This window comes from Lasioglossum baleicum, chromosome 11 (assembly GCF_051020765.1).
Source record: "Lasioglossum baleicum chromosome 11, iyLasBale1, whole genome shotgun sequence".
NCBI lineage: Eukaryota > Metazoa > Arthropoda > Insecta > Hymenoptera > Halictidae > Lasioglossum > Lasioglossum baleicum.
The window spans coordinates 5,965,294-5,976,977 of NC_134939.1; the positions used below are offsets into that span (position 1 = coordinate 5,965,294).

Below are 11,684 nucleotides of genomic sequence, written 5' to 3' on the forward strand. Positions count from 1 at the left end.
GTCCATGCCAACATATTAAAGTTACTAGAAGAGGAAATAAATTTCTCTAAGTATTTTCTAGTAAAATGCATATTAATGTTTACTTCTTGCCACTGATATAGACAATTTTTATATTGCAAAGAGATCTGCAATCTAGCAATGTGTAAAAATAGTGTAAATTGTATAGAACACTACGTACCCATGAAAATATCGATTAGCCGTCCTGCTAGTTTTCGATGCGAGGGAATGAAAATCGAAAATGGCTCACGCCTACCCAATTGCGAAACAAAATTAAGATCCGGAAGGGTGATGTGTTTCACTTGAAGTTTCGATTCAGTTTCATCGGCGAAGCGGTTGAATACTTGGGTTGCGACGGGACGGTACCTGTCGGACTAGAGAAACAAACACAACAGCACATTATTTGTCCATAAACATTTGTCATTCACATTTGTATACTTCAATTTTACAGGAGAATGACGCAGACAAATTAAAACGTACGAAGAACACCAGGAAAATATTGTTCTTTGTTATTATGCGCAAATATTGCAGATGTAAATGAAGAGTGAGTATCGATTGAATTTAAGAAATAACTGATCAGATTTCTCTACATCCAGCAGTTGAATCTTTCCTCGAAATTGTAAAGCTTTCTGGTGAAACTTACTATAGTGATTCATACTTCAGTATTAAAATCAAATACCATATAAATTCTGTATAACGTTTAATTATATTAAGTATATATCGTGCACTTTATATTCTGCTATTATTAATATTATACAGAAATGAATGAATATAATAAGAAATCAAAATATAGAATACATAACAATACTGACCAAATAATCGTTGGGTATCTCAAAAGCGACTTTCTTCTCACCCTTGGGTACATAGACCGGTTCAGCAGGTCGATCGAACAGATACAAAATCCCCAATTTATCCTTCGTCATCTTAATGACTTATATTTTATAGAAATCAACAACAGAACGTAATAATATACGTAACAATTACACAGAAGTAACCAGTCAAGTTTATATAAGTCTACGATTATCGTGACACAGGTGGCGAGGTATTAATAAAATATAACGAAATAAACGAAATCCATACACCGACGCGATCTAATACGATTTGCAAGAATGTAACTGCAATGTATCCTTTATAGGATTATGTTCCAGGAAAAAAGGTGGTCTCGCAAACCGCAAAATCCGTGTTGGTATAAACTAATCAAAAGTGAAGTTGATTACTGATATTCCGTTCTGCACATTTCCTGTTTTCAAAGGAAACGGATTATCATTGAACAAGGATAATTATACTTAAAGAATGCATATTTATATTACATTGGCCATGATATTGTTGTCCGAACTATTAATCTAATTTTTGTCCAAACAACTGTTATACTTAGAAAAATCGTACAGGTCTGATAAAAGTATGTGTATTGACATGCAACAGAAATAAAAATAAATATTCTTTATCTATAATGGCGTACGTATGATTGATAGAAATAACAAGCCTTATTTATCTTACACATTTATGTGTAAGAAAGAACAACGAGAAAGTAACAAATTTTAAATCGTACGGAATTCAAACGATTCTGAAACTTTAACTACTAAATAGGACTGATTCAATTATTTCATCTGTCTTTGGAGATTCTTCTGTCTCATATTAGAATTCACATCTTATTTTCATATCATATTCCAATAAATTGTATTATAAGATATTTTTTTACAAATAAAATCTTTCGTTCCCAAAAAGTTTCGATGCATGTCTAAAATAAAAAAATTTGATATTTGCTATTGGAAATAGTATGTACAATATTTATAAAAGTGGAATTCGGGTCATAACATATAACTAAACGTATAGTTAATTTTTGTTGTAGTTTTTTATTAATTACATCATTGTTTTGTATTTTTCATATATCTTGCTTGAAATATTTTCAATAACATACTATACTATAAACAGAAAAAAGCGTAAATAAAGGATACTTGGTGACAACTCAAACCGAAAATGAATGGGTACATATATTAATAGCCCAGTAAGCTAAATGTTCGATTTTAGACGGGCATCTGTGCGCGCATTAGTATCGTTTTCTGCGCTGTCCAAAATCGAGCAGATTCCGAGCATCTTCAGCTTCGAGCGTCGTCCGACAGCATAATGTCCGCCATCTGCTCGCCAGGCTTTGCTCCAGACTGCTTGGCTGACTGCAGAGTTGGGCAAAAATTTAATCAACGATTGACGAATAAATTTCTACTTCAATCGTTAATCGCAATTAACAATTAATCTCCTAGTTTAGTCGTTAATTGTGGTTACCGATTAAGTACTTATAAATCGTTAAAAAAAATTTCGGTTAATGATTAAATACTTATTAATCGTTAATTGGAAATAACGGTTAAATTTCTACTTCAGTCGTTAATTGCGATTAACGATCACATTCCTTTCAATTGTAATCGTCAATCGGATAATCGGATCAATGATTAACTGCTGATACTTCGAAATGAAATACGGAATCAAAATTATATGAATACTGAAAAAAAAGTAAACTGAGTTTTTGTTGAGATATATTTCTGTCAATTCTCCATCTCCGCTCTCTGTCTCTATCTTCCTCCTTATTACAATTTATGGATAGACCGTATGGCGATTAACTTCATCAATCGATTGAATCAATCGCCGATTTTTCAATGATTACTCTTTTAATCGTACACATTAATCAATCAATCTTGATTAATCTTTAATCGAGTAATGGCCAACTCTCGATAACTCTACCAAAGAACTTTCGATAGAAATCAGGTAGAGGGATGAAATTTTTTTAAAATGAAAACTGAAACGTTGCAGAATATGGGAAAAATAGGGAGATTACTGTACGAACGGTTTTTAATCTTGAGAAAATTCGTTAAACATGTAGAAATTCAAGAAATCGATTTCGCAATATCCTGAGGTCGTTGACAAATTTTGAGACCAGATTTGAAATCAGCGTGAAAAAATCTACGGGAAATGAAGTACAGCATGTTCAACAAAAATTTTTTCCGCACGTGGTATTGGAAAAACCACAATTTTCTTGAAATTGTGCAAGTTTAACGAATTTTCTCAACGTTAAAAAACGTTCTTACCATAATCTCCCTATTTTTCCCATATTCTGCAAAGTTTCAGCTTTCATTTTAAAAAAATTTCATCGCTCTACCTCATTTCTATCGAAAGTTCTTTGATTTTGTCTCCGATTTGGACGAAAGGTCCCACTGTGCGCCGCGCTGGTGGTTTTGCCGCCTACTAGAACGCACCAGGACCGCATCAGCACTTTCAGTGGCGCTCACACCACTAGCGCGGCCGTTCGCCGTGTAACCATATGCGATTCGAAACATAATCAATACCTCAATCGATACCTCAACCGACACCTCAATGAATATCCAAATCGATATCCCCATGACATGCTGATAAGAAAACCATTCGATAGACAATTCACCTGACACCCAATCGATACCCCGCACTATGCGCCGATAAGACCCATTATGTATATATGCCCGATGAGTCACTGTAACGATGGTAATAAAAAGATTGTCTTTTCTCACGAACACATGTCATTTCGCTTCACCTCACCTTGTAAGAGTCGTAAGATATATCTTTTCACGAGTTAATCTTTCTTTTATTTCAATCGCGCTAAAGCACGAGTGTTAGTTCGATGACTATACGTTAGTTTTCTTCTTTCCTCGATTGTGCCGCGTGACAGCCGCGCCGCGCCGTAACCTGTCAAACGACCTACCCAGACCGTTCTAGTGGTGACCGCCACTGGCGTGATTTGAAAGTATACATCGCATGACTAGTCAAATGCACATTTGTTTGTCCTGCATATAAACTATACTCCATATTATCATTATATTCCTAGCTGTTGCCCTGTTGCTACTGCAAAGTAGAGGTAGACTGAATCCAATTAATTTGTTGCTCGACTTCAATTACTCTGAAGTTGTGTTCCACATTTTTAATCCACGCCGTGCTATATTGCTTCCAACACTTCCATTTTTGTATTATAATGTTACAGTAATTTGAATTGATGGTATAAAATACGGTTATTTAGAAAACATTTATTAAAAACAGAATTTATTAATAATATCAGTAAATTAAGAGAACATCTGACAAATGTATGTGTAATGAAATAAAGTAGAAATCAATGCAATATTGGTTTTTATGACAATTTTTATTATAGACTTCATTGTTTACAATTTTATTTCTTCTCCTGACATGTGTATCTAATTTTACCACATACTTTTCTAACTGATTAAACATTCAGTAACAGAAGAAGATATTTTGTTTTGTACACAACTACACATTATAAGTATAAGTTGATATAAATATCATGTTTTTTTTTTTTACTTTTTATGCCTTGCAATTAGTTAAAGATTAATCTTCATGATTGAAATTACCCTTTTTGGCTTTCTTAGCATATCTCATATTTTAAAAATCACCATTGTAATTCAATATAGCAACATGGTTTTCGTTAAAGTCAGCATATATTAGACATAGGGATCACGTTATTAAGCGTCAGGCATTTTATCGTCAAACTTAATCATCACGCAATTGGTTTTCATATTTTTAGTTAGAAAGGCGGACAAGTGTTTCACTTTTTCGTGAGGTGGACGATCGAACGGATAGCCCATGGCACGTGCATCGGGATACTTCTTATCTCTCAAGCCACAGTAACTGACGCCATCCTTACAGCTAGACGATTCAACCTGTTCGACCTAAACATTGAAAAATAAACTATTTTACTTCGATTATTCCCCATCGTTTCCTAAATAATATTAGTATATCACCGAACTAAATAACACTTTTCAACTGTGTCGATTCGTATTTACTTACAACATCGTGAGTGTAATCTGACACCATAACAAAAAGCACCATAGGAAAGCCTCCCTTGACACCTTTAGGTACTAAGAGATGTTGTGGCCATCCACATCCACAGAAATTGTCACGTTCAGGACATATGTGTGTATCTTTATGCGGGAACGTTTGTTCGAAAGGTATAGTTACCGATGAATCTGTTGACTTCTGTTGAATTACGTTCCGTCCTGGTTTCACTATAACGTTAAAAATGCATTCTATATTTTATTGTATCTAAGTTTAATACTTTAGCCAACGCGAAAACTGATTGTTAGATTGGCACAATTAGCTTCGTGCTTTGCTAACAATTTTTCTGGTTCATTTTATTATTCATATTACTTGTTACTAGACTGCGGATCATTATGCAAAATAAAAAATGTCTGAGCCGATTCCAAGACATAGAGGCTAAATAAAAATTTCTTTCTTCTTTTAATTATTTTATTACACTGGAACAAATACGTTGTCGTTCTTAAATTTTTTAAATATGTCCACTGATTTAAACTTTACGTACCAATTTTTGTTATAAATGCATTAAAACCGCAGTCTACTTAGTACGTACTAATAAAAACCTATTGTAACATGTCCGGTTGCAAATGTAACTATATTCTAATTGTAACAATATGTTTCATATAATCACATATAATCTCCAATTTATATAATTGATTGATCAGTTCATCATTTTGTTATTTAAATAAACAGAAGATATCGAAGAGAACCGAACGAATTTGTTACCACTGAATATCTATTGCACCTAACCCAGACCAACCTAATAATAATTATTATTGTATCAGTGTGCTTTATCTAAAATGAGTTTAATAATTACTGCAAGAACTTACTCAAGTTACTACATTATGTCACTTGAGATAACACGAATTATTTCCAGTATTGAACTACTCCTTAAGAGAGTCTCATGATGTCTCACGATGTTCGCTGTTTCCCACGCTTTGCGTACAACACTAGTAGAACCAGTATATGGGAAACGGATACGGAATTTGGATAAATAAAGTTGATTTAATCTCATTTCAGTACGCGGAACATGTGATGCAGGTCCATCAAACAAAAGCCGATTTTGGTCAATGACATCTACAATTGCTACGAATTTGCCCTGATACGGGCCATTACTTATACATAGAGGCAACGCGGCCCGACTCGACAAACCTCTGGAATGGCATGATTGCCCGGAAGTAAAAACTAAGTCAAAAGAATAAAGTAACAAATGATTAAAGCAAGCATACAGATATCTCTATGAGATTATTTTCGGATCTGACACGATATCTCAAGAGCCAGTTGTCCGATATACTTCAAAGAATCTTTAGCCGACTTGCCGCTATCGCATCAATCAAAATCTTCAGTATACTTTGATTTTTTCAAAATTGTAGAATAAAATTTTCTCACTTGAGGCCCCTGTTCTCGGAAACAAAGCTTTACATAAAAAAATTTTATTCTACATTTTCGACTTATTTTGTTTATGTAGAATTGCCCCTAGTTATACCTTTAGTTGCCTGTTACATTATATTTTACGAGTAATTTAGTACAATTGTGAGAAGTAACTAAACATGTATTATGTATAATAAAGATAACATACGTGTCACAGAAAATTTGTCCATTTCGATCATCAAATCCTTTTGTTTAGCAAAACTAAACGGTTTGTGACGTTCGTCTTCCATCGGAGCGATGAAAATTCGAACTGTTCCCTTTCTTGATTCGGTAGTGGTGTTGTTAACAGTGATTGTGTATGTAAAGTGGGTATGATTCAAGTGGGTAAACTTAACGCGTACGTCATTTGGAGGGAACCAGTTAAATCCAGATGACACATCCACTTCGCTCTTAGTCCAGAAAGTATGTACAACGTTGTCCTCGTTATTAGTTGTCAATTTAACATCTTCTACTTCGATACCTAGATAATCCAACTACAAATGCCAAAGTGTAGTATTAGTTAATATTTTTTTATCACACACGTGACCTGTTTAGAAAAGACTGGGATATTTATTAAGGACTTTATTAATTAGTTTCTTCCAACCACATTGAAATATACATATTTAAATATTCAGGGCTCAAGCCAATGTAAGTCCCTGAGATTCAAAACTGATTGTGAGACAATTAATTGCGTCCTTTAAAACTTGCAGAAAGTACCAGTATATGCAGGGCGGACCGGAAATCATACTACAATCGGGCAGGGGGTGATTCTACGTGAAAAATTAAGACAAGATTTCAGTATACCATTTTTTCGTCCGGAGCTTCGTTTACGAGAATATCGAAAGTAGGAACCGTCTGATGCGTCTGACCATGACCAAACAATTTTACTCCTTGCGTATTTCGAGCCTCGAGCTGGCCGAAATTATTCGAAAGTTATTCCAAGCCTTCGAATAATAGATGAAAATTGTATTCGAAGCTTCAAATAAAAAAGTTATCTATTATTCGACGAATAAAATTATTTAAATAACGAGTTAAACAAAAGATACCTTTTTTTCGGACCTTCGAATAACGAATAAAAATTTTGTATCTTTAATTGGAATCGTTATTGAAATAATTTTTTATCTAAATAATGCCCAACTCTGACTGAAACACGCGAAACTAACTGACCTTTAAACTCGATTTTCTCGACAACGAAGCGTCGAAAGAAAAAATTTTATTCCTTCTTTCCGATTTTTCTTCACATGCAGAATCACCCGCCAACCTAGTTGTACTACGATTTCCGGCCTACCCTGTATAAAGTTTTAGAAGAATATATGTATGTATTGGGTTGGAACGAAAGTTCGTAGCGTTTGTAAATTAAAATTGAAAGCTAAAATTCAGATATTATTCACAGATTTATTCAGTCACATATTTTCCATCCTGTTTTATTACTTTTTACCATTTTCGAGGTAACTTCTCGTGTTATTGAATAAACATATGAATAAATACCTTAATTTTATCTTCGATTCCGAATTTGAAAACGCTACGAACTTTCTTCCCAACCCAATATTTATTAAATGATAACATACAAATAAACTGTTATGGCTCCAATCAATTGATATGAGAAAATTGGATTTACTAATTGACTTCTGGACTTTTCATGTGTACACGTACTAACCTGCGAAATTTCATACGGTAGCAGAGTGTTTTTATAATCCAAGAAAAGATCATTAATAAAAGCATGCCATCTGTAGAATATGGGATCCCTCGGGGCAGTGGATTGATTACCCATAACGCTCATCTCTTCCTAAAAATACCATACGCACCAAAATATTATTATTACTTGCACTGCAAAATTAGTACTGGTTTAAACCTACCACTGCCGGTCAGATGACCGGTTTTATATTTTCATTTCACAATTATTGAAATTATGATTATATTATTTATATAATTATCCAAGAACTAAATAAAATCTAAATAAATAGAGTTGTGTCATTTTTGTATGTTAAGTTAAAAGAGAGTTAAGCTAAAACATTTGTTAAAAAATATCAATTAATTTGTGTTCCGAATCGTCAAGTCCCTTACAATATCGTGAAAGCAGATCACACAGTCCTATTTATGTAAACAATTTATGTAATTACCATGTTACTATTGTCTGGATCGTGGCAATAAGCAATAGCAATATGGCCTTTGTTATGAAGGTCGCCGTAAAACTCTCGATTAAGAGACAACATACTGGATTCCACGATATTCCCTAACATATCGATGCCCTTTTCTTCGGTCAATGTTACTTGTTCGCCATTTGTATTCATCACTGATCCGGTATGGATCGCGTTGAATATGCGTTCGCGCCATCTTTCTAGATCGTGGATGGTGAACTCTTCACTGTTTTCTGGTCGTTGTATATCGCGGAGAACAGATTCGCTAGAACGAGCTGGCCAGGTACGACCACTGGGAGCGTGCAGCAGTTTTGGGAAGTAAGCTTCAGTGATTGGCTCCCGCCAGTTGATAAAGTGATTCACACGTAGCAGTTTGTTGCACAAACGTTCACAGTTGTACCTGAAAACGCAACAGGCAATTTGGAGTTGACATCTAATAACGATGTACAGAAGTCGACAAAGCACAACATTTAAAAAGGGATAACTTTTTCAAAATTCGACCACAAAATTTGAAATTTTTTTGGGATACTAGAAGAAGTAATCTAGTAGATAACGGATCAAAAAAATTTGCTTACATTGTAATTTGTCGTAGTCACCGAAAGAAAAGTGCAGGTCAGGATTTTCAGCTTTTTTTAAAAAGTCTATAATGAAAATTTCAAACGTACCTTTTGTAAATCTAACGGCAAGTACACAAATGTATCTCAGTAGTTTTTTATTCCGAATTTACCATTATATTGAAATTGAATACGAAATAAGCCGTTTTATTTTCGAAAACCAAAGTGACTTTCAATTCTCTATGCGAATCTCATTTTCAAACATTATTTAATAAAAATTAGAATTAGGAAACAATGTCCTTCGTCAGCTAGAAGTCTCTCGATTTTAGAAATAAAATAGGTATGCTATTAGTTTTTGTTGATATTGTTATAGTTTAATTATTAATTGGTTTAAATCTTGTTACTTTTATTCGAAACATTTTCGCGTGTTGTCTAAAAAATGAAGATATTTCAGGTGGACAGAGTTCGTAGGACACACTGTAATGTAACACGTACCGGGCCATCATTTGTTCATGCATGTAGTAGAACAGTTCACCCCGACGATCTTTGTTGACAATTTTTATCGTTTTCGCTGCGGACGGGTAAACTAAATGCCAATGCCAATGGTGCAAATCAAGCCCAATATCTTCTCTCCAGTATGCAAGACGATGTTCCATGTTAAGATCCGATGCGGTGTAATCTCTAGTAATAATGTCAACTCCAGTCTAGATTCAATAAAAATATTTCGGTTTTAACAAAATTCTCCGAATACTGTAAGTACTACAAAGTCATTAAGCCTAATCATGTAAACAGAGAGAGTTTTTCGAAATGGCGCTACAACTGGGAAGTACTTGTAACTCCATTAAAAAGTAAGACGAAAATGTTAGTTGCAATAGTTTCCAAAACTTTATTTTCTTATTTTCGATTTTCTTAAAAACAAAGTCTCATGCGAAAAAATATTATTTTTGCTGTGATAAATTAAGACAATCCTATTAAATATGTGAAAATGTTACTTACAGCTTCGTGTACGCCATACTCTGCAGACATAAGATTAACGTTCTCCTTGATTTTAGTTAAAACCAGATCATTCACAAATACGTGAGGAAATATTTTATATAATTGTGGTATTGGCAGATGCTTCGTCTCAGGATGATGTAAAATGGCTACTGAGAGAGCATACATAAACAATTCTACGTTCAGACGATCACGAAAGTACACTGCTATCGATAAGAAATCATCGTACGTCTTCGTGCCTGTAAAATATTATATTAGATATAGTAGTGTGTAGACTGCAGGTCTTTATGCAAAATAAAAAATATTCTTAATCGATTGTAAGATTTTAAATAAAAGTGTACACCTTCTTTCAATAATCGTAATAAATTGAAAAGTGTAAAAGTATTCATGAATTCTTCCAATGTCTTTGCAATTTGATATTTTATGTAACAGTTTTCATAATATGAACCGTGAAATGTTACGAACCCATGAAAATGTCGATAAGTTCGCCTGCTAATTTTTGATGCGTTGAGAGAAATATCGAAAAAGTCTCGTGGCGATTCAATTGTTCATGGTGTGTAAGATCCGGAAGTTCTTTAATCGATTTCACTTCAATCGTACGCTTGATTTTATCGGCGACACGCGAGATGTGTTTCTTCGCTGAGGATAGCAACTTTTCAGGCTGAAAAAATAAAAAGACACAAATATTGAACAAGCGAGAATTTCGTCCATCCTCAGAGTATTCACTTTCTCAGTTACATCAGGAACAACAGAAAGACTATCTATAGAAGGACCACTAAAAATATGTTTCACAAACTTGATGAATGAGGCAGTGATTAGTTTCAAACATCATCAATTATAAAATCAAGGAAAAAATTTTCGCTGAAGAAAAAATTACCTCAAATTTTTGGAACACTCTGTATTGTAAGACGGACTAGCGCTGTCGAATAGCACGAAAATGATTTTCAGCGAATTAATGCCACCAAATTTATTTATTTATTAATATTAACAACATCGAATTCAATAAAAATTTTTAAAAAATAACAGAAATACTTACCAAATAATGATCTGGTACATTAAAGGCGACCTCTCCCTTCCCCTTGAGCATGTAGACGGGTTCTAAGGGTCGGTCAAATAAATACAAAATGTCCGACTTGTTGTCCGCCATCTTGAATAACTGCACAACGAACTTCGAAAGCAAAAAGCACTGAAATCTAATGGAATGAAAGAAGTGTTGACTCTGAGAAAGTGATCTGCTGAATCGAGGAAATCCTTCCTTTATATATGTGCCAGTGTTCCTGGTCGCCCAAATCTCAACCACACAGTTAATTCGACATGCCTTCTCGTCCCGTCGTGACGTCACCACCCTGATCGCGACTTCACGTGAAGCGGTTCCTCGGGCTCGCGTTACTGGGTCGTGCCCCGGCAGGATTACGCGATGATCATGATCCAATCAGTGAGTGCCCTATTATCGAATAATCCTCGTGAACCAATCCCCATAAAGGCATAAATCCGTTGTGCGGAATCTCCTGATTCCACGATAATTCGTCAGATTACTCTTTGCTATGCCTAGTGGCAGAGATGGGCAAAATTTTTATTTGAATAAAAATTCCGGGTAATGAATAAAAGATACAAAATTTTTATTCTTTATTCGAAGGCTCGAATACAAAAGTATCTTTTATTCAAAAATTATTTGAATAATTTTGTATTCGCCGACAATTTATTCGAAGCTTTGAATAAAATTTTTATTCTTTATTTTTATTCTATT

General features: G+C 34.2%; 1 protein-coding gene across 1 annotated transcript in view; it reads right to left on the bottom strand.

Moving 5' to 3' along the window:
• Positions 1-11,180, bottom strand: part of LOC143213674 (uncharacterized) — a 22,485-nt gene extending 11,305 nt beyond the window's left edge. The window contains exons 1-11 of the mRNA XM_076433728.1: positions 10,974-11,180; positions 10,403-10,598; positions 9,941-10,176; positions 9,440-9,648; positions 8,373-8,790; positions 7,910-8,038; positions 6,422-6,746; positions 4,816-5,033; positions 4,497-4,697; positions 810-920; positions 179-371 (exon numbers count right to left, since the gene is read on the bottom strand). Coding sequence (XP_076289843.1) covers positions 179-371; positions 810-920; positions 4,497-4,697; positions 4,816-5,033; positions 6,422-6,746; positions 7,910-8,038; positions 8,373-8,790; positions 9,440-9,648; positions 9,941-10,176; positions 10,403-10,598; positions 10,974-11,084 — 2,347 coding nt within the window. The 5' untranslated portion in view covers positions 11,085-11,180. The remainder of the gene's footprint in view (positions 1-178; positions 372-809; positions 921-4,496; positions 4,698-4,815; positions 5,034-6,421; positions 6,747-7,909; positions 8,039-8,372; positions 8,791-9,439; positions 9,649-9,940; positions 10,177-10,402; positions 10,599-10,973) is intronic.
• Between the last annotated feature and the right edge of the window lie 504 nt (positions 11,181-11,684).